Source organism: Salvia hispanica, chromosome 3, assembly GCF_023119035.1.
Source record: "Salvia hispanica cultivar TCC Black 2014 chromosome 3, UniMelb_Shisp_WGS_1.0, whole genome shotgun sequence".
Taxonomy (NCBI): domain Eukaryota; kingdom Viridiplantae; phylum Streptophyta; class Magnoliopsida; order Lamiales; family Lamiaceae; genus Salvia; species Salvia hispanica.
The window spans coordinates 27,205,256-27,227,653 of NC_062967.1; the positions used below are offsets into that span (position 1 = coordinate 27,205,256).

Here is a 22,398-nt window from a genome sequence, read left to right on the forward strand (position 1 = left end):
GTCAACCTTCGCTTTAATATTGTGTCTTTTTTCCATTGATTTTGAACACAATTCTTACGTTAAATTTTGTTTATTTCTTGGAAGGAGTGCTCAATTTACGAAATAGTTTTCATACAAACAAATCTAAACGTAAGAATTGCGTTTGAAATTAGTGAAAAGAAAAGACACATAGTCAAGCGAAAATTGACTAAATTAGTATCTGTAAAAATGCATTAAAGTAATAGTTGTCCCATATCACTACTCTATGCTGGAAGATTATTTCGTCTTTTAAAACACCAACCCAATTTCTACGCTATGGTACGTAGAAAAAGAATCGGATATAATTGATACTATAAAAATAAAATTTCATAAGATTTTTTTGGAGAATTATTTAAATAAAGAATATAACAATAAGTAGTTATTTTATAATTTTTCGCTTCGACCAAAATAATGAATATGGTTCGTTCAATTCTTCATTTCATTGATGTAAAAATCATATTGTACAATCTTCATGCATGTACAGTTAAATTTCCACATTAAATTGATGGAAGAATATCTTTGTACATAATCACGAATTATGTTTCAATTTATAATGTACATATTTTTAGTGATAATAATTTAGTCAACCTTCGCTTTGCTATGTGTCATTTTTCTTCTCTAATTTGGAACGCAATCCTTACGTTCAAATTTTTTATAAGTTGAAAAACTTTTTCGTAATATAAAAGCTCGGACCTCTTTTTACGTTATACTATATCTTATCATGAATTATATCTTAAAAATTTATTTTTATATAATTTGTGATTTTAACTTAGTCAAGTTTCACTCACGCGATCTCCGCTCTTCCATAATCTGCAAAATAAATCCCAAATTTAGTGCTCATTCAATTCAATTATTCAAACAAATTAATACAATCAAATACCCTAATCACTCTCGCTCCAAAACGGACTCTTTAATTAAAGTAGTGACTTATAAGATTATGAAATTATTCTTTTCTCGAAATAAATTTAGAATTAAAGAAATTTAAGTGAAGTATATGACGCACTTAATTAATCAAATCCCCTGATTTGATTGAGTTTCTATAAGTCCTAAGAAAAAAGGGTAGTGATAGATTAACAAAATTTGTATATACAAAATTGGACATTTAAGGTATTTTACATTTTAAAATGTAATGTATTACATATCTATCCTTTTATTGATTATTTAGGAAAGATTAAGTTTCTCATAATCAAAATTTATGCATTTAAGGAATGATTAGTAATTGATTATGTATACTAACCGTTACATAATTTTTTCTTTCATTAACAAAAATGAGGATATTTCTTATCCATTTTATAAAAATTTAAACTCTCCCCTACAAATTAGCTAGATTCATATGGTTCATGATTTCATAATTTCGGATGAATATTTTGATTAGGAATAAATTAAAATAAATTTAGTTAAAAATTTATAATACTTTTAGTAAGATATATTATAGATTCACTTCAAATTTGCAAAATAATACTACTACTACTATAAAAAGATTCCAAGTTGACTTACATTCTAAAATGGAGAATTTTATTTAATATTCAAACAATAATATAAAAGTTTATATTCTCTCCGTCCCCAAAGAGTATGAACTTTAAGTTCGGCACGGGTTTAATGCATTATTGGTAAAGTAAAAGAGAGATAGATAGAGAAAGTTTTTTTAAGTATTGTTAGTGGAGAATGAGTCTCACCTTATTAGAGAGAAGAGAATTTCCAAAATTGGAATGTTCATACTCTTTGGGGATGGACAAAAAAGGAAATAATGCATACTCTTTAGGGACGGAGGGAGTATATCGTTTGAGTTTGCTTTAGAACTGATACATACCAATTTTTTATTTCACTCGTCTAATAGTCATTAATACCAAATTATTTTATTATAAATAATTTTAAAATTTAAAATTATAAAAGCGACTATATGTATATATATATTCTTAATATTATCCTCGAACGAAAAATGATTATCATTATCATTTAATTGTGTTCTTATTAAATAATCTTTATAATTCTAAGTTTATAAAAACAAATACTGTACATGTATATACTTTATTTCTTAGTATTATCATCCAACAAAATAATCATAGTCATACTCATCCAATTATTTATAATTTTTAAAATTTTAAGTTATAAAACGATTGCATCTATATATACTTAATTTTTTAGTGTTATTATCCAATGAAATAATCATAATCATACGCATCAAATTATTTAATAATAATATTATGTATAAAAATTTCGAGTTATAAAAACAATTTCATGTATATATATTTCATTTCTTAGTGTTGTCATCCAATGAAATGATCATAGTCATTCTTATTCAATTATTTTATTTAAAGTATTTAAAATTCTAAGTTATAAAACAATTACATGTATATATATTTAGTGTTATCATCCAACGAAATAATCATAGTAATCAAATAATTACTTTAATATTATGTAACATTCTAAATTATGAAAAAACATATATTTAATTTTTTAGTGTTATCACTCAACATAATAGTCATAGTCATTTACATTTAATTATTTTATTATAAAAATTATTAAAATTCAAAGTTATAAAAACAACATGTATATATAGTAAAAGTTTCTTATTGTTATCATCCACATCTAATTAATTTTTGTTAAATAATTTTTAAACCTTAAAGTTATAAAAATGATTACATGTATATATACTAGTGTTATCATCTAACGAAATAATATTAGTTATTTGCTTCCTAGAATAGTGCTTATTAAATAATCAATAAAATTTTAAGTTTTAAAAACGGCTACATGAATGTATATTTAATTTGCTAGTGTCATCGTCCAAGGAAATAATCTTTAAAATTAGTTAATAAAAACAACTACATGTACACATACTTTACTTTTAGGTGTTATCATCCAATGAAATATTAACAGTCAATCTCACCAATTATTTTATTAAAAATGAAATATTTTTAATTTCTTTGTGTTATCATCCAACAAAAGTATTCCACTTGTTCTATTAAAAATGAAATATTTTTTTTAATTGTCCTACAAAAATGACACATTTGCTAAAATAAAAATAAAATTATCTCTATTTTTTTCTCTTTTACTTTTTTTCTCTTTTTATTTAACTCACAAAACAATAATAGTACTATCACATAAAATTGTTGGAAATATATAGGATATATATTGGAGGAGTAATTTAGTTTGGAGGAAATATTTGAGAGGAGGATGAGTGGAATATGTAGGAATGGTTTTAGGAGATGTTTTGATGTGGGGAAGAAAGGAACACTCTATTTCTCAAACTTTCTCAACTTACTCAACTTCTCAACTTCTTCAACTTATCCACTTATACAAAATGTTACAACTTTCTCATATTTATAGACATCCCCTTCCTATTCTAGAATCATCTACTTCATAATTTTATATTCTAAATATCTAGATTTTTATCTATAAAAATCTAGATATAAATATCTATTTATCTAGACTATTCTCCCTAAATATCTAGATATTCTCCTACTTAATACTTTTATATTCTAAATATCTATATTCTAGAGAATTCTATCTCTAGTTAATTCTACCAAAATATCTAGATATTTCTCTCCCCAATTCTAGATAATTCTAGATAATATCTAGATATTTATGATATCTAGATAATTCTACTACAAAAAATCAAGTTTAATTATTTTTATTCCAACACCCCCCCTTAAACTTGATTTGTCATCCGGAGCAACATCCTTAACTTGATAAAGTCTTCGTACTTGAGGGGCTTTGTGAAAATATCGGCAACTTGATCTTGCGATTTCACATACTCGACTTGAATCTCCTGGTTTGCAACGAGTTCTCTTACGGTAGCGGGTGTCGATATACTTGCTTCGGTTGTGGAACACTGGCTTCTTGGTTAGTGCAATCGCCGACTTGTTATCCACACAAATAGTTGTTCGCTCCTTTTGTGGCCGCTCGAGCTCCAACGTGTCATTCTTCTCTATGGCTTTGATCTCTTCATCCATCGCAACTCGCCAATTTTCCCTTGTTGTAGCTTTTTCTGGTTCACAATCAGCAGATAAGCAAAATAAGGTAAGATCTTCTAACCTTGGGGTGTCGTCATACACTTCACCCAAACTTCGTGTGCGTTGTGTTGCTCTTTCATTCAAGAAAGATGGTGGCGAGTCTCTGACAGCTGATGTGGGAGATGTAGGTGGAGTTGTTTGTTCTTGTAGCTCCTCTCCGGTATGCTCACCTTCTCTTTGCTCTCCAAACGGTGGTATGAAGGTGAAGTCATTGTCTGAGCCGAAATCCCATATTCCTTCTTCATCGAACTCCACATCTCGGCTAATCATGGTTTTCTGCGAAGTTGGATCATATAACTTATAGCCCTTAGTGTTAGAGTCGTACCCGATGAAGATGAACGGTTTGCTTTTGTCATCGAGTTTGCTCCTCGTCTGATCCGGTACATGTGCATAAGCTTTGCTCCCGAACACTCTCAAGTGGGCGATCCCTGGTTTTCTCCCGCTCCAAGCTTCTTGAGGAGTCATTCCCCAGACACTTTTTATTGGAGACCTGTTAGACAGGTATACGGCGCACGCCACTGCTTCTGCCCATAGCTCTTTTGGCAAATTCTTCGTCTTCAGCATACTTCGAGTCATCTCGACGATAGTCCTGTTCTTTCGTTCAGCAACTCCATTCTGCTGGGGGGATCTTGGAGCCGTCAATAGCCGCCGAATTCCGTTTTCTTTGCAAAACTCTTGAAACTCCCTAGATGTGAATTCTCCACCTCGGTCGGTTCTCATTGCTTTGATTTGTAGACCGCTTTCTTTCTCGACGGCAGCCTTGAACTTCTTGAATGCGTCAAATGCTTCTGATTTCTGCTTCAAGAAGTATACCCACGTTTTTCTTGAAAAATCATCAATGAAAAGCAGGAAATAGTTATTTTTACCGAGGGAGGTTGGCTTGATTGGTCCACACACGTCTGCATGGATTAACTCCAATGGCTTCTGTGCTCTCGAACTTGACTCCTTTGGGAACGGCTTTCTGAATTGCTTCCCAACTAAGCATCCTTCACAGAGTTGATCGGGGTGCTCGATGGGTGGTAATCCTCGTACCATTTCTTTATTTGATAGCAATTTCAAGCTACCAAAATTTAGGTGCCCAAATCGAAGATGCCATAGCCAAGACTTATCTTTATAACATGCTTGAAGGCACTTCACCACATCATTTTGAACATTTAATAGAAACATCCTATTCTTGGACATTGGCACTTTGGCAATTAAATCATTTTTGTCATCTCTTATTGAAAGGCTATAATCTTTCATGTGAATGTTATAACCTTTCTCTAAGAGTTGTCCAAGACTCAATATATTGTTTCTCATATTGGGCACGTAATATACGTTTGAAATAAAATCATGAGCTCCATTTTTAAACGAATTAGAATCTTGCCTTTTCCTTTAACTGGAATTTTAGATTCATCACCAAAGGAGACGTTGCCACTTACTGATTCATCAAGCTCCACGAACATGCTCCTGTTCCCGCACATATGATTGCTCGCTCCCGTGTCGAGGTACCACATATCATCTTTTCTTCCAGCTTCTCCTTTGTAAGCTAGAAGGACACATCCATTTTCTTCATTGGTATTCTCCACGTAATTGGTCTTCTCTTCAACTTTTGATTTTGTCTCTCTGCACTCGGAAGCATAGTGCCCATATCTATAACAATTATAACACTCTATAGAAGATTTATCGTACCTCGACTGTGGATTGCTCCTTCCTCGTCCCATATTTGGGAACTCCTTTCTTTCTTCATTGTTTGAAAAATATCCTCGTCCACGTCCACGTCCACGAGCATATCCTCGACCACGACCACGGCCTCGATCTTGTCTTTGTCCACGACCTCTTCCTTGTGGGCCACAACCATTGCTCGAGCTTTCTTCTTTCTCCTTTGGGCTTACTTGCAACTTCAAAAGTTGCTCCACAATTTCTTGTTTCTTCTTTTGTTTCTCCTCATATGCTTGTAGCGAACCCAATAAGTGATCGATGATCATTTCCTCCAAATCTTTTGTTTCTTCTATTGTAACTACTATGTGCTCAAAATTAGGGGTTAGAGAGCGCAATATTTTCTCCATGATTCTAACATCCTCCAATTTTTCACCATTTCTTTTCATTTGATTTGACACCGCCAAGACTCTTGAAAAATAATCCGAAATTGATTCGGACTCTTTCATATGTAAAGATTCAAATTCCCCTCTTAAAGTTTGGAGGCGTACCTTCTTTACTCGCTCCGCACCAACACACGAGATTTGAAGCTACTTCCACGCTTCTTTGGCAGTGCTTGCACTCGAGATCTTCTCGAAATCGTCGTCTCCTAGAGCTTGGTAGATGAGATAGAGAGCCTTCTTGTCTCTCTTTCTCGCATCTCGCAATCTATCCCTTTGTTGTTGGGATAGATCGGTCTCGTCTTGTGGCTCCTCATAGCCATTCTCCACGATCTCACAAACTTCGTGGGCTCCTAATAACGCTTTCATCTTGATACTCCAATTATCGAAACTGCTCTTATTGAGCATGGGGACTTGGAACGACGGCAAGTTAGCCATACTACAGGTAGGAACTTATGGCTCTGGTACCACTTTGTTGGAAATATATAGGATATATGTTGGAGGAATAATTTAGTTGAAGGAAATATTTGAGAGGAGGATGGGTGGAATATATAGGAAATAGTTTAGGAGATGTTTTGATGTGGGGAAGGAAAGAACACTCAATTTCTCAAACTTTCTCAACTTCACAACTTCTAAACTTATACAAAATGTTACAACTCTCCCCTATTTATAGGGATTCACTTCATATTCTAGAATTCTCTATAATATTTTATATCTAGATTTTTTCTCCATAAAAATCTAGATATTTTTCTAACATTCTAGGAAATTCTACTAAAATATCTAAATATTTTAATACATCCTAATTCTAGAGAATTCTACAAAATATCTATAATCTAGAGAAATATCTAGATATTTTAATACCTACTAATATCTAGATAATTCTACTACAAAATCAAGTTTAATTATTTATTCCAACAGATATTAGTGGTCACTCCCGACTCATTCAATTTGAAATGCAAAAGTCTTGCTCCTTGTTTGTTCATTTATAACTATTTGAGCACACAATTCATATGTACAACAAACCAGTATGATTTGCAGATAATTCGAAGCATGTTTTTCAGTAAACGAGGTGGATTGCTTTTAAAATATAACATGTTTAAATTTCAAATTTGTTGTTCCATGCAGTATTTTGTTTATCAGATCGCCTAATGAGAAGTAAGTCCCAATTAGAATAAATGAAGTTGATCGAATTCAGATCTGACTATGGAGCGAGTCCATACTCTAGTGTCCACAGAGAGGACCATATGCCATCTTTCGAATTGGTCACTCCAGTGACTGAGAATAATGTAGCCACATTTTTTGAGAAAGATAATATATAGAATAAAATGAACGCTTATATACTTTTAAACACTCTCTATAATCTTTTAGTATTATGATGTTAATTGAACGCTTACATTATTCACCTACTTTTTCCACTCTGTATTCATTATTTTTTTAATTTTAACTTTTAATTAAATTTATTTAAGAATAAGTACTACAAAATACAAAAATTTCATTAAAACAATGAAAATTGCATAATTTCAAACAAAATATAGTAGTACTACTTAATTACTTAAAATATACTATAAAAATTTGCATAACTAAAAAAAAACTTAAATTGAGAAGTAGATATATTTGTAAATGAAATGTAAAAATAAAATTAAAAATGATGAAAATATATTTTTTAAATATTATAATATAATAAAATCAATTTCACGTGGTGCCATGTGATTACCCACGAATTAGTGTGCACAAGCATGCACATGTGTGCAATCTTTGTATATTCAACACCCTGCAATGGCGTGAGTGCACACTCAATTACCTTTTGAGTACGCAGTTGCAATTACCTGACGTTAATGACTAAGTCAATATCACTGGTTAGTTGCCTCTATTTTCAATTCCTCTTCAGTAGGTGACACTTTCATAATTTCCAAAAAGATAATTTCACTAATTTACATATGCTGTGATGATAGTTTTCATTTATTACGAGGGAAGTTTCCTAATAAGCATTCATGTGGGGAGTTTGTGTCTGGTTATGGTATTGTGATGACTGATGATGACTTTGAAATTTGAATAGATGCATTTCATCTTAGTATTCTAAATTAAATTTTAAGGACTTAGTATACTAAATATTCCTTAAAGTCACAAATTCGCCGCTTTCCATTTATCGGATTCATATTATGTGGGTTTCTATTGTGAGAAATAACAATATTTCCACTAGTACTATTTTACTTATAAAAATTAATATTACAATTTTAGAAAAATATATAACAATTAGTACTTAGTTGTAATTACTAGGAGTAGTATTTTTTTGTGAGTTGTGATCAAAATAAAGATCCGGCGGTCCAATTCAATTTAATTTGCAATACTTGGAGAACATAGCTAGATTTTGAACATCATTATATTAGTGATAAAAATTAATAGTATAACCTTATTTGATTAAAAATTATTCTAAAGGTTGGTCATTTGTACGGAAGGGAGGGACACCTGAGCCGCTCGGTGAGCATGAAGGCACGCAACGTTGTAGGAGAAGGAGCCCGGGAAGGCCGAAGGCACACATCTGTATATCTAAAATTTGCAGATCATTCCTTAGAGAAAAGTTCAAAATTCAAATTTTTTTATATATATTATTTTATTCGGCCAAATTTAAATCTGTCCAAGGAACAAATTGTATTTCATCGCTCCTTCTATATGCTTATAGATTTATCATAATAATTTCATGCACATAAGTTGAACCCTTGGATGATTCGGAAATACGCATGTTGCATTCAAGAAGTTATAATTGGTTGGCTTTTGTTTAATTAAAGTACTAAACAAAGCCCAATTAAGTTCATCAGAATATTAATTTATGCCACCATAGTAATTAATATATCGGTCTTACTTTTACTTGTCCAACTCTAATTACAAATATTTTAATATTTTTAAAATTTATTTATTTCCCATATTTAAGATAATATAGTACATTAATCGATTTAAATTTTTTTCTAAATTTTAATTAAATAGCATATTTTTAATAATGGTCTAGCTAAGTGACATTTATGGAAAAAATTCCATCTGACTTGGTTTATAACAATAAAACATTTTCTCATACTAAAACCGTCACATTTAAAAAATGGGACAATTATAAGAAGCACCGAAAAAAAGAGTAGTACTCCCTAATTAAGGGAAATTGAATTTATTGTTATTTGGTCAACCTAGTTATAGACAAATGCAGTGTTTTCTAGAATATATGTTCACAGAATGAAATCTTCTAGAACTTTTCCTTTAGTCGTATTGACACCACAATTAGGGGTTGGGGCCACTCCAAATCAAACATGTGATCAAATACTAACCCACTAATTGAATGTTGTCATATCATAACCAGCTTGTTCAAATATGGAACTGCACCTCGCAGAAATAGCCCACCTCTGATGTCATAAATACTCGATGAGGTATCACCTAAACTAGATACAAATCTATTTTCAATTAATATAATATTAACATTTTTACTTCGATTAAAAATATAAACTAATTTATCCTAAATAAAAAATATAAACTATTTCTATTTTAGTTTGTCCGTTAAAATTATATACTTTCTATTTTAGAAAACTTGTTTTCTCTATGACTTATTCCTCATTAACAATACGTTGATTAACTTTCTTTTTATCTCGCTTTTAATTTCACTAATTTGTATTGAAAGTCGCTCCCTTTCAAAAGGACGGTAAGAGTATCAAATTGTAATTCTATATATCCAATCATTTATATTAAATTCAAATTCAAAAAATATTACTTCATCCATCCCTAAAGATTATGAACAATTTTTTTATTAGTCTGTCCCTGAAAAGTATGAACTTTCTAATTTTGGAATAGTTAAACAACACATCATTTTATTTATAACTTATATTATTACACCACACTACAGTACTAATGATGTTATGCCAACTCTCCACTAACACTACTTGCATAACCCTTTATCTCTTTCTCACCAATTAATCAAATGTTCATATTTTTCAGGGACGGACAGAGTATTAATTTATAATAGAATATGATTGAGAATGAGTTAGTGGAATATGAGGCTTATTACCACATATGGTAAAAAGTTAAGTGTGATACGTATTGACGGACAAACCAAAAGGAAAATTAATGACGATTTATTGTAGATGGAGTACTTTTATCCAAATTTTATAATCCTCCTGCCTGAGATCGTTTTTCTAATTTAAAGAAATGATATTTTAATTGAATTTATCAATCTTCTCCCTTAGTTTCATTGCTTTAAACATAAAACAAATATAGAATGATGTATATTATAGCTAATACTCCTTTTTATAAAACTTCCTCCGTCCCACTTAAGATGACACGTTTTCCTTTTTAGTTTGTCCCAACTAAGATGACATATTTCCTTTTTTGGTAACTTTCTCTCTTCAATTAATCACTCAACCATTTTTTCTCACTCCTATTAAATTATTCATCTTTCTTTATCTCTCTACTTTAATACTTACACCCACCTTTTCTCTCTCCAATTAAATACTTTAACCAATAACTCCTAAAATCTTGTGCCGGCTAAGCAACGTGTCATCTTAGCCGGGACGGAGGGAGTATCTTTTTAGAAGTTTATAGTTTTAAAATGGTTAGTCATTGTCATAATCCACTTAAATGCAGGTGTACTCTCTTTCTCTCTCATTCATGGTCAAATGATTTTAAAAGATTGTCTTTATTAGATTTAACAATAACAATTGCCTCAAGTGGATTAGGGAAGGTGCTCAATTTTACGTGATCAGCTATGCATATCAAATCTCTATAATAAACGGTACCCCCCCTTTTGACTTATTAATTAGTCGCTTATTTGAGAAGGTGCAAAATTGATTATAATTGCATGATTCAATCTAGCTACTCCTTAATCTAATGTGATGAAATGTATATTCTCCCTCAACAGAAAGGGCACCAACAACTCTTCTTGCTCCATTATCTTTACACTAATTTTAAATTACCAAAACATTATATATATAGCCACATTTGTTGGTTGCTATATGCATCTTAAATTAAAACAACAATTGAATCATAATTCTTCCAAATAGTTTCCAATTCCAAATCAATGGAGAAGAGTGAGGCCGCCACGATCGAAATGGGCAGCACAAGCCGGGAAAGCAAAGGGAAGGCGCCTCTACTCACGGCAGCCGTCCACCACAACCGGGCGGCTGGTGGATACAAGAGGGGCGCCGCCGTGTTCGACCTCATCCTTCGGGTGTGCTCTGTGGCGGCCGCCATGGCCGCCACCATCATCATGGGGACCACCGAGCAGACGCTTCCCTTCTTCACCCAGTTCTTCCAATTCCGAGCCAGCTACGACGACCTCCCTACTTTCACGTCAGTTATATTCTTACTATTTTTGTCGTCTAGAAAAATCATGAATTTTGATCAAGTCTGTCGCGCATCGACCGTATAAACTATGATTTTTTTTATAAAATTATAGTTTGCCACGCGTATTTCAAATTGATGACATGGCTAACGTATTTGCTAAGTGTATTGAGAAATGATAAAATCCATTTGCTAAGGTATTTCTAGCTGTCACATTATAAACATTTTTTTCACCAAATTAGACCATGTTAGAATTGATTAAAAAGTTGTCAAAATTCGTGATTTTCACTTGCATATTTTTAAAATTCAAGGTTTTATGAAATGCGTTGTTATCTTTATGAACAGACAACATTATTTCCCGTGATATTATATCATGTAAAACTTCACCAAAAGAATCGTCTGATAATTGTAGAAAAATCCAAATTTTCGAGTTTCAGACTAATTTTTTAAATTGCAAGACATACCAAAATTTAATCGAATTTCACTATTTTCTTGCCAATTTTTACAATAACATTCTTTCGCGTTGTTGGTTGGATTCAGATTCTTTGTGATAGCGATGGCGGTGGTGACCGGCTATCTCATTCTCTCGGTGCCTTTCTCCATCGTCTGCATTGCTCGTCCGAGCATTATCGGGGCCCGCCTCCTACTCGTCACATGCGATACAGTAAGCACTCTTATTAGAAATGAGTCACTCACCCCTTAGAAGGCCTTATAAGGGGGTAATCCATACTTATATAGATGAGATAGGATCATCACCAAGTCGATGTGAGACAAGATTTAATAGTTTTTAACAACTCTCTCTTCCTCTCTCATTGAATTTAAATTGGTGGGTGATGTGAATGGTGGTGTTGCAGTTGGCAGTCACACTGGCTACCGCGGCGGGAGGAGCCTCGGCCGCTATAGTGTACCTGGCCCACAACGGCAACTCGGACGCGAATTGGCTTGCCATTTGCCAGCAGTTCAATGACTTCTGCCAGAGGGTGAGCGGCGCCGTTGTGGCCTCCTTCGTCACGGTGGTGTTGCTCATCTTCCTCGTAGTCATCTCCGCCTTCGCTCTCAGGAAGAAGCATTAATCATGTGTATATATTTTTATGTATGGATTTGTCTCTTTGTTAGTTTGCTCCTCTGATTTTTTTTTTTTTTTTGTTCTCATTTTTATCGTAGTTAATTTGGCCTCAATTGTTGTGTTTCTGCAAATATTGTAACTCAAACAATTTATACACACATTTGTTTTCATCATACCCATGAAATATTCAGGATGGTGTTATTAGGATAAAACAGAATAAATAGAGGGAAATCATTATAAACAATACAAACTGAAAAGAGCTTGATTTAAAATACTTAAAAAATAGATTTAGTCTAAAAATGATAAATATAAATTGACAAGAGTTTAATTTAAAGCAGAATTAATAACAATCAATATAAATCGACAAAATTTGATGTTATTATGATCAACAGAATAAAAGGAAAAAGAAGATATTAGAACAAAATAAGGTTTAAAATTTGTTATAAAATATTGTCATTTTGAGGATCTTCTGAAACAATTCATATTTCAAAATTTAAAAAGATAGATATAGGGCTTAAATTGATAAGTATAAATTGGCAAGAGCTTAATGTAAAATAAAATAAAATAAAATAAAGGGAGAATAAGAGGATTAACAAAAGGATAATAAAACTGAATATATATAAAAAATATTTAACAGCTGTGGGATTTGAACCCACGCCCTTTCGGACCAGAGCCTAAATCTGGCGCCTTAGACCACTCGGCCAAACTGTCTTAATCGTTATTTTGTCTACAGAGTGTATATCTACAGGGAATATATTTGAATATTCTATGTTTATACATATTAGCTAAAGGTCTATGGAGCTTATGCAATTATAATGATCAGTCTAGCGTCTCTCTTTTATCTCTCTACACTATTCTTAACTTTGAAGAGTAAAGTGTGAGTTCTCGATCGCCAGTTCCATTCCCGCCAAACTTGAGTTTATACCATAATAATCATGTTAAGTGGTTTGTTGATTTAGTTGTGATTGATGCAAACACTCAAACTGTTGAGCGGTAGATTTTTCTAAGTAAGATCCAATTGACAAAAAAAATTTAGACGGGTTTTTAATTGAGAATTTCCTTAAACCTTCATTGTAAAACACAATAAATAACTTGTTTGAAATAAAAATCAAGAGATTGCAAACCTAGCCACATTTCTTCATTGTAGTTGTCACTAATATGAGAGTGCTTGGAGTCATTACATGACTGTTTTAGCAAGCACCAAAAACTCACTACTTTAGTGATACATGAATCATGGGGTTAGCTTGATATCATTTCAAACAACACCACTTCCAGTGCTTGCTCTTTAGTCAAACGGTGCAAAACGAGGGTGGTGCTCACTAGCCATTATCATCCCGGTGCAAATGCAGGTGGGGCACATCACCTATGATCAAACATAGTAAATGCGCATGAAACGTGCACATTGATTGAATGTATTAGATAATATACAAATGTTCATTTTATCGGTTGGTTGATTTAATTGAGATTTTAATGATAAAACCTCAAGCCGCTAAGGTGGTGGATTGTTCCGAGTCAATTCAAAAAAATCAGAATAATTTCTTTATTAAAAACTCAAAATTATCCATTAACATTCTTTATAAAATACTCCTACAAAAAGAGTAAATGGCCATACTAGTAAAAAACTGCTGGAGCAACTGTATACTATTAATTTGGAATAAAATCAATACATGGTGTCATAATGAGAGAACACAATTTTGAATTAAATTCCTAAAATTAATTAGAAACACATACCCCTTCCTTGAAACAATAATACAATACCAAATCCTGTGATGCTTTATCCCTTCCTAAAATTAAATTAAATTAACTTAACTTCTTGTTAACTCAGCTCATTTGATGCTTTATGCTCTTTACATACAGCAACACTAAAATGCACATTTTTTTCAGCCTCATGTTCCGAATCCCATTGCTAGAAGCCGAGCATACAGAAGTAGGTTCCACGTGTCCGGAACTCCGGGCAGGCACCAGTGGCTGCAGTCCTGCGGTGCCCGGACCGGAGTTCCCGGCTCACGGTTGCTCGATGGGTGCCCATCTTTTCTCATCTCTGTCATATATGTTATGTTCAATATCTCAACCCTGTTTTCCCCTGCATCATGTCCGAATACCTCGTGGATTATTCGGTTGTTCATCGGCTCTGCCTCGAGCTTCAAATAGTCCGTCTCCGGCTCTTTGCTCGTGTTGCAGTAGCCACCTTTGTTCCATTCTCCATCCCTACCAAGTTAGTTCAGACGTTTCTTTTCAGTATGAGATTTAAGAATATGGTTACATCGACTGAGAATAAAGTAACATAAAATAAGATAGTTGACTTTTTGCAAAAAGACGAAATGACTCATTTAAATTGGAACATTTCAAAAAGAATACGAATCAAGTCACCTGAAATGTACGGGTGAGTAACTTCTAAAGAAGACGTGAGATTTCCAAGGCTCCAATCTCTGTGTCACCCACATCTTTAAAGTGTTGAGGGATCTTCGAAAAGCTTCCATCACATCCATGGTCATGTTCACATGTTCCTTTTCTTGAAAATAGTGCCCACTGCTCTATCAAAAGGCGTTAGTCAGTAACGGTTACAAACCAAATATGAGAACTTATCCTAAACAATGTTTTTAATTTGTTAACTAACTATATTTATTATTTTAATATTTAATTAATACATCAAAATAGCTAATATAATCTTATTTTGGTTGTACAAAATTTGGTTGTTTATCATTGCTCTATCCTAAAAACTAGTCAGACATGACTATGTAACAGATCCACTTACGAGTGTAATGTTTTGTCTTTGTTCCACCAATGTCCCGCACTGAACATGAGGACGTCGGCGCCAACCCACTTGGTCGAGAACCAGTGGAGCTTGTCTATTTTGATGGCGCCCCGGACTTGTTCCGGGGCGTCTTTAGGCGGGCGAACGATCGACACGAGGTAAGGTACTCTAAAATATTGGAGTGTGAGATTGTAGTCTTGGAATTTTATGGAGAGGAAGCCCTTGTGCTTGGTTATTGGGTTGCCGTTTTCTTCATATATTGTGGACTCGTTGGAAACACCTTGTGCAAGCATGCATACTAGAGATTCCCATTGGTTTCGGCCGATGGAGTCGCCGGCGAAGACGATTCGCCGGCCTCGGCTCCGCTCTAGAAAGTCCTTGGCATCAAACCTGAGGAATTTTTGGGGAAATTTGAAACAATTAGATATTGTATTTGGTATAAGAGATTCAAAGGTATTTTAGTTGATTTTTTAAATTTTACACGGAGTACTTATTATGGAAGACAATTCATATGTATCACAAACAATTGTTTTTCAGAGCCTCAAGTTCACATGTATCACAAACAATTGTTGTTTGACTTATTTTGTAAGTCAACAACAATAAAATTAGTAACAATAAACTCCTCCACATACAATATCTAATAACCACTATACTGATTGAATTGCCAATTCTAATATCACTAAATCTCCTTTTTCTAATGCATTGTAATTATGACCATGTCCAACATTTTCCGTTTCAACAAAAGAAGATGCTTCCTCAAGGCTAAAACACTAGCTACTTTTTTCAAGATGTAGGGCCGTATAAAGATCAAATTAGCTCTTTCATATTATCATCAACAAAAGAAACCTAAAAATTACACTACTTACAATTAAAAAAAAAAAAAAAGTAAATTCCATTTCCAACAACATGACATTTGTATGAAAAAAGTTTGGCATCGAATAACTGCAAATATGAGACATCATATGACCCTCCTGCTTTATGGGCTGAAAAAGGGACAAACTCACTAAGCATGAAACCTATGCACTTAACATGTCTCAATTTTATATTTACAGCACAAAAGCACCACTCTTTGAAATTTTATAGTACTCCCTTCAATTTCATGATAATTTCATTTTAAAAGTCACAATTGCATATGATAATTTCATATCTGCAATTAAAAGTCACAATTGCATTTTTCTATTAAATAAAAGTAAGTCTCATACCCATAACTTTTTTCATTCACAATTCTTAAAACCCACTTTGGGTCATAATATGCCACACACAAGAATTAAATGGACCTAATTAAATTTGAAACAACATCAAAATCTTCAAATCTCCTTATACTTAATTGCAAAACAAGAAGTGATACGTCGTACACCTCCTGTCTCATAAAAATAATCTTCTCTTTATCACTCCCTCAAAATTAGTCAACTTCTATTTTCTAGAAAGTTTTTTTCTAAGTCTCATTCTGCTCTAACAATACTCTAATCGCTTTCCTTTGTCATTGCTCTTTCAATTTACCAATTCCGTATTAAAACACCACAAAGTCCCTATTTTTATGGGACAGGAAAGTAGCCATTAGCAAGTAGTAGTAAAAAAATTACACCCAAATCCACATGCATAGCCTCTAAAAGTGTGTAATAAAACAAATAAAGAATAATAACAAATTACATGCATTATATTTACGCAACAAGCAAACGTTTAGACAACGAAAACATAAACTTTCCAATGATTCGCCACCAAACCCCACAAATTAAATTCAATGTAATGATCACAGAATCAAACATCATATTCTTCAAATTCTCCAAAAATCGATTAAACTAGTACTCCCCCCAGCCTTTGTCCCACTTAAAATGAAACATTTGAGAACCGGCACAAGAGATAGAATTGTTCCCATTTTAGGAAACGTTTCATTTTTAATGGAACATCGAAAAAAAAGAAAACCTTTTAATTTTTAATGGGATAGAGAGAGTAATAATTAATAAAATAAGTAAATAAATACCTCGGAATATCGCATTGATGAGGCTGCCATCGCCATTTCTGGTAATCGGAATCTTGCCGGCCGTTGCGCACGCAGCGGAAACCCGGATCCAGAAACGGGCAGCTCTCGGTGTAGGTCCGACCCGGCTGGGTTTCGTCCCAAACCCACTTCCCGTAGCTGTAATCGCATGTTTTCGAAGGCGGGTTTCGGGGCAGGATCCGGGTCAGGAATTCGATGGTGAAGAGAGAGAGCGGCTGCGGCTGTGTGAGGCGGCTGCAGGCGACGACGGCGGTGAGGATTAGGGCGGGGATGATGAGCAAGTGGGTGAGTTGTTTGTTGAGGTGAGGAGAGAGAAAATGGAGGTTTTGTTGCATGGAGGGCAGAGAGAAAGAGGGGAATGGAGGAATTTGGGTTGAACGAACGTCAAGCGCGGGGAGGAATATGAATTTATGGCTGTGATTCGGTAATTAATTTATGGAATTATTATTTCATTTTTATAAGATAGGAAAGTTTATTTATTGATCTTGCCCTTAATTGGATGTCTAACTCTATCCCATTGTAAAGTGGACCAACTTTTCGTTGACTTTTATTTTGTAAAATATAAACTTTTAATCAAGTCAAAAAAAAAGAGAAAAAAGATACTGTAGAATTAGTTTTTTTAAAATAAAAAGTTTCTATATTTAATAAAAGAAGAAATTCTATTTTTAAAAATCGGAGGAGTATAAGAAGTGTGGGGAGGTTGAGTGTGACACGGAGTGGTAGTATAGTAGATGATTGAAGTCTAGTTTAGCCGGTTGGTACGACGTTTCTCTTTTTTTCAATAGGTCAGAGGTATGATTCATCATAGCAGTGGAGAAGAATCATAAAAGTTTAGTCAATTTCTTATCCTGCGACTTTTAAATTCAGCTAGACTAAAAATCATAAAAGTAGATTTATTCTAAATTATCTAACAGCAAAATAACAACATCATTTAGTTTGATTCGTACTTAGTGATGTTAACATATGATTTCTTTACTTCAACGTCAGATATAAACTATTAAATTTGGTAAAATTATGATCTACTTGCAACTTGAAAACTCGGTCAAACTAAAGAACATGAAATGTAGATTTGTTATCAATTATCCAACGGCAGAACACCGATGTTTTATTTAGGAATAGACAAGACTTAATTTATATGTATTGATGTTTGCGCACGATTTCTTGACTTCTAGTACCTCATACTATATAATATCATCTCAATATATTGTAACATGATAATTGAAAATAAATTTGAATTTTATGTACTAGTTTTATCAATTACTAGTTTCTAAAATTATGGGACAAACTAAAGTTTGACCAAATTTTATGATATTATATGCAGTTTGACGTGATAATACATTACTTAATAAGGTACTAGTATATTAAGAGTATATTAAGAAATGAGCACTACATAGTATTGTTATGTGTAGTACTTCTTCTGTCCCATTAAAATTGACCTACTTTCCTTTTTAGTTTGTCCCAATTATGATGACCCATTATGAAATTTGGAAATATATTTATCTCTACTTTATTACTTCTCTTTTACTTTACTTTCTCCACTTATCACACAAAATAAAACTGCATAAAAACTCATGCCGCCCAAGAATGAGTCATCTTCCTTGGAACGGAGGGAGTACTACATATACAAAATCTAAATTTGAGAATGTCAGAAATCTGTAATTCATACCGATCTTCTAATATAGTATACCTAGTATATAAAAACTTGTATATCTAAATTTGAGAATGTCAGAAATCTGTAATTCATACCGATCTTCTAATATAGTATACCTAGTATATAAAAACTCTAGCATATTTTACTCAAATTATAGGATAAAAATGTGTATATAGAGTGAGATACTATAAATACTCCTATTACACAGCTTTATAGCCCACGGCGAAAGTGGCCTATATATACTCCCTCCGTGTTCAAAAAAACAGTAAAATTTGAATGGCACGATTTTAATGCACAACTGGTAAAGTAAGTGAAAAGAATTGGTAAAGTAAGAGAAATGAAAAGTAAAATGAGTAAAGTAAGAGTTAGAGTTGATGGATTGTGGAGTTCATGTCCTAAAATAGAAAGATTCTTCTATTTTTAAGGAACGGTACTATTTTTAAAAAACGGAGGGAGTAATATATATATATATATACGTAGAAAAATTACATAACTCATTATTTTCATTAAATTTTTGACCGTATATTTGGTATCTTCCTATGAAAATGACGAGATTATGGTGAGATCTGGATTTCCATCTATTTATTTATTTCTAAAGCGATATTTTAAAGTAGCTTTCTTTTCCTTTATTAATGCATATTTTTCATGTTTATATTAGACTTTTGTTTATTAATTCAAAATTATTAGAATCGATCTGTAGATATCAGAGTAAAAGATGCAATTTTAATTAGAAAAGTCCTCAAACTCTTTCAAAAGATTCCAAAACAATTCTCTTTTCGCCAAAAGAATCATAAACTAATATGAATGACATTATTTAACTATCAATATAATTAAGATCCAAAACAATATAAATGACCATTTTTTAATTTTGGTATATTCTCTACATTTTTTAAAATTATATGTGGCATATATGATCCGTGATAGAATAGAGTTTAATAATCAGTAACTTGTAGAATTAATATTTGAATTAACATGCTATTTGAATTAAACGACACATATGATACTCCTAGAGTTCGAATAATTTACCTCTCTATGCACAATCTTTGATATGTTGATTGATATATATTGTTAATCTCATCATTCCATCACTCCACCTTCACAAGAATATTTGACACGCATAAATTAAAAATTGATTTTTTTATTCAAATTTGACCTCCTATTTATGTCAATAGCTAGCAAACAATAATTAAGTCATAAGCTCCGTAGAGGCAATTGGATTTAGCCTTTTCCATTTCATGTTTAGCCATAACTTTTAATTTCATTTTTCTTTTCTTCGATGATAGGACAGACATAGGCTTTTTTGTAATAATAACAAAGTACTATGATATGATTTTCGTCTCTTTTATTGAATTAAATAATGGGGTGAATATTTGACAGGCACCTGGACCAGGTGGTATTATTGTAGAGAGTCCATTAAATAAGTAGTGAGCATGAAAAGTCAAGTCCTATCTCCCCTTATCTAATTGTACACATGCATTTAAATGAGTGGCGATTTTTAAAATAATTTATTTAGATGGTATAAACAAAATGTTAGCCTTAAATTGCTAAAACATAATCAAATTTGATTTAAAGAAATTACAATAGATGCTAACATCAAACTAAATTATGTTGACTTTCCCACTTTAAATTTCTCTCTTCTTTTTCAAGCCATTTCCGCAGTCAAACGAGCTCACCATGGTAGTGAGTAAATCCTGATTATTTAACACATTATTTTCTAAATCGAAAATGCTAATATGTCTAGTTTGACTTCACAATACATAGGAGGTTTTTGCCTTTGGTATGCTAGTAAGCATGATATGAATAAGTCAATTCATATCAAGTTTAACAGAGATGTACATTGCAAATTTGTGAAATTGTCAATTCTTGTGTTGACAATGTTATAGCACTGTAATTTACAATGTTACAAAACTTACAATGCGACAAATTACGATATTGCAAGAACTTACAATTTCTTAAAATTCAATTAAATCGAATATATCTTATAATAATAATAATAATAATAATAATAATAATAATAAAAATAATAATAATATAAAAACATGAGAAAAGATGAAAAGATGTGAATGCATTGAATGTGCGTTTATTTGCTTGTTCACACAAGGATTACTTGTTCAACTTTTCTTAAGATTACTTGTTCAATTTGACAACTAGCTAGCTACTATCCATGAATTGATATACTGAGATTATGTATGTGTCTGAAGAGCAATAATTCATCATCTCTAAATTAAAGGCAACAATTATACAGTTCCCATCTATATAGCAGAAATTGTGACTGTTTGATTAAGGGAAACAACAATAATTAAATCAAACTAGGAAATTGTACCAGTCACGTCTCCACCAACTCTAACTAGTGACTTAAATAGTTGCCGAATCACACACGCCTAAGCTTACCGGGTGACCGGTTCGACGATGGCTCGAGTAGTACTCATGGTATGGCTCTTCCCCTGAACCCGAAGTCGGCTCCTCTTCGTCCCATTCTAAGTTCACCCCGAATAATCTCAGCCTCTTCGAATTCCTATTTCTCTCTTTTTCGGGATTATCTGCAATTAATACAACATAAATTGTCAGATTAACTTGATGCAACGATTCGCTGAGATTCAATCATTTATACGTTGCTGGCCAACGTTAACTACTGATTATGTTAAATTGGTCATTACATATATTTTTATATACTAAAATAAGAACAAATATTTATAATCAAAGAGTAATTAAACGATAAATTGATTGAAAATTCATAAAATCTGGTTAAATGCTAGTAGTTAGCTAGCAATGTTATAAATCAGACTGAGAAAATTATGAAATTTGAATTTGACCGCAATTATAATACGGTAAAATACTAGCGTCCGTTAAATCACACATGGATGCTACCGTTGATAAATTAAATATATTATTATCCACTCATAAAAAAATGCAATTACTTCATTAAAAAACATTAATATATTTGTTCCCACTAGTCTTTAAAATTGTGGGACCGACCCAAAATTCATGATATTTCCGCCGCTTAAAAATAGGGTTTTCAAGTGGTTACCAACTTGAGGGTAAAGTAGGCCGGTCCAGCCCCCGCGATTCGGCGGCGGAGGGGCATCGGCGCCCCTCCGGCGCCATCCGATGAAGAGGCGACCGAGGTCGTCCGGATGGCGCGTGAAGACGACAACGTCTCCCGCATCGAGCCTCTTCTCCTTGACGAAGCGGCTCCACCCCTTCGTCAGCACGTAGCTCTGGCTGCTGTTCCAATACGAGTACCGAAATCGCCACGATTTCCCGGCCTCGTCCTCGAACCCGAGCAGCAGCCCGCCCCCGTTGTTCATGGGGAAGTACCTCTCGGCGTGCTGCTTCGGTATGACGAGGCGGTTGAGCTTGCCGACGTCGCTCGGCGTCAGCGGCTTCTCGAATAAGGCCTCTTTCGAGAGGTCGATTTTCGCCGCGGCGGCGGTGGAGATGGGAGGAGAGAGCCAATGTTTTGTTGGCATTTTTGGAGAAGTGATGAAAATGGAAAGAAAAGAGT

General features: G+C 33.1%; 3 protein-coding genes and 1 non-coding gene across 5 annotated transcripts; 1 reads left to right on the top strand and 3 right to left on the bottom strand.

The window, feature by feature from the left end:
• Positions 1–11,118: 11,118 nt before the first annotated feature.
• On the top strand, positions 11,119–12,655 carry LOC125216660 (casparian strip membrane protein 1-like). Its single transcript, XM_048118419.1, has 3 exons — positions 11,119–11,431; positions 11,963–12,086; positions 12,277–12,655. Exons 1-3 carry the CDS (start codon positions 11,160–11,162, stop codon positions 12,493–12,495), a joined length of 615 nt encoding a protein of 204 aa, XP_047974376.1. The 5' UTR covers positions 11,119–11,159; the 3' UTR covers positions 12,496–12,655.
• Positions 12,656–13,119: 464 nt separating this feature from the next.
• TRNAL-UAG lies at positions 13,120–13,199 on the bottom strand. The gene has a single exon. It is a non-coding gene; the product is annotated as a tRNA-Leu (tRNA).
• A 969-nt stretch (positions 13,200–14,168) lies between these two features.
• LOC125212263 (protein trichome birefringence-like 8) lies at positions 14,169–17,619 on the bottom strand. Its single transcript, XM_048112372.1, has 4 exons — positions 17,225–17,619; positions 15,244–15,633; positions 14,859–15,017; positions 14,169–14,696 (listed from the first exon to the last, which is right to left on the bottom strand). Exons 1-4 carry the CDS (start codon positions 17,575–17,577, stop codon positions 14,375–14,377), a joined length of 1,224 nt encoding a protein of 407 aa, XP_047968329.1. The 5' UTR covers positions 17,578–17,619; the 3' UTR covers positions 14,169–14,374.
• A 3,464-nt stretch (positions 17,620–21,083) lies between these two features.
• LOC125212264 (B3 domain-containing protein At2g36080-like) lies at positions 21,084–22,398 on the bottom strand. Of its 2 annotated transcripts, none has more exons than XM_048112373.1 (2): positions 21,922–22,394; positions 21,084–21,433 (listed from the first exon to the last, which is right to left on the bottom strand). In XM_048112373.1, the coding sequence occupies exons 1-2, from the start codon at positions 22,361–22,363 to the stop codon at positions 21,249–21,251; spliced, it is 627 nt and encodes a 208-aa protein (XP_047968330.1). In that variant the 5' UTR covers positions 22,364–22,394; the 3' UTR covers positions 21,084–21,248. The 2 variants fall into 2 exon arrangements, with proteins under 2 accessions (XP_047968330.1, XP_047968331.1); XM_048112374.1 differs by having other exon boundaries at positions 21,151–21,433; positions 21,926–22,398.

Coding starts and splice junctions, on each gene's coding strand:
- LOC125212263 (XM_048112372.1), bottom strand. CDS start 17,577: ATGCAACAAAACCTCCATTTTCTCTCTCCTCACCTCAACAAACAACTC. Junction 15,634..17,224: donor CATCAATGCGATATTCCGAG/GTATTTATTTAC, acceptor AAAATTCCTCAG/GTTTGATGCCAAGGACTTTC. Junction 14,697..14,858: donor TACTCACCCGTACATTTCAG/GTGACTTGATTC, acceptor CTAACTTGGTAG/GGATGGAGAATGGAACAAAG.
- LOC125216660 (XM_048118419.1), top strand. CDS start 11,160: ATGGAGAAGAGTGAGGCCGCCACGATCGAAATGGGCAGCACAAGCCGG. Junction 11,432..11,962: donor GACGACCTCCCTACTTTCAC/GTCAGTTATATT, acceptor GGTTGGATTCAG/ATTCTTTGTGATAGCGATGG. Junction 12,087..12,276: donor TACTCGTCACATGCGATACA/GTAAGCACTCTT, acceptor GTGGTGTTGCAG/TTGGCAGTCACACTGGCTAC.
- LOC125212264 (XM_048112373.1), bottom strand. CDS start 22,363: ATGCCAACAAAACATTGGCTCTCTCCTCCCATCTCCACCGCCGCCGCG. Junction 21,434..21,921: donor CCTACTTTACCCTCAAGTTG/GTAACCACTTGA, acceptor TATTAATTGCAG/ATAATCCCGAAAAAGAGAGA.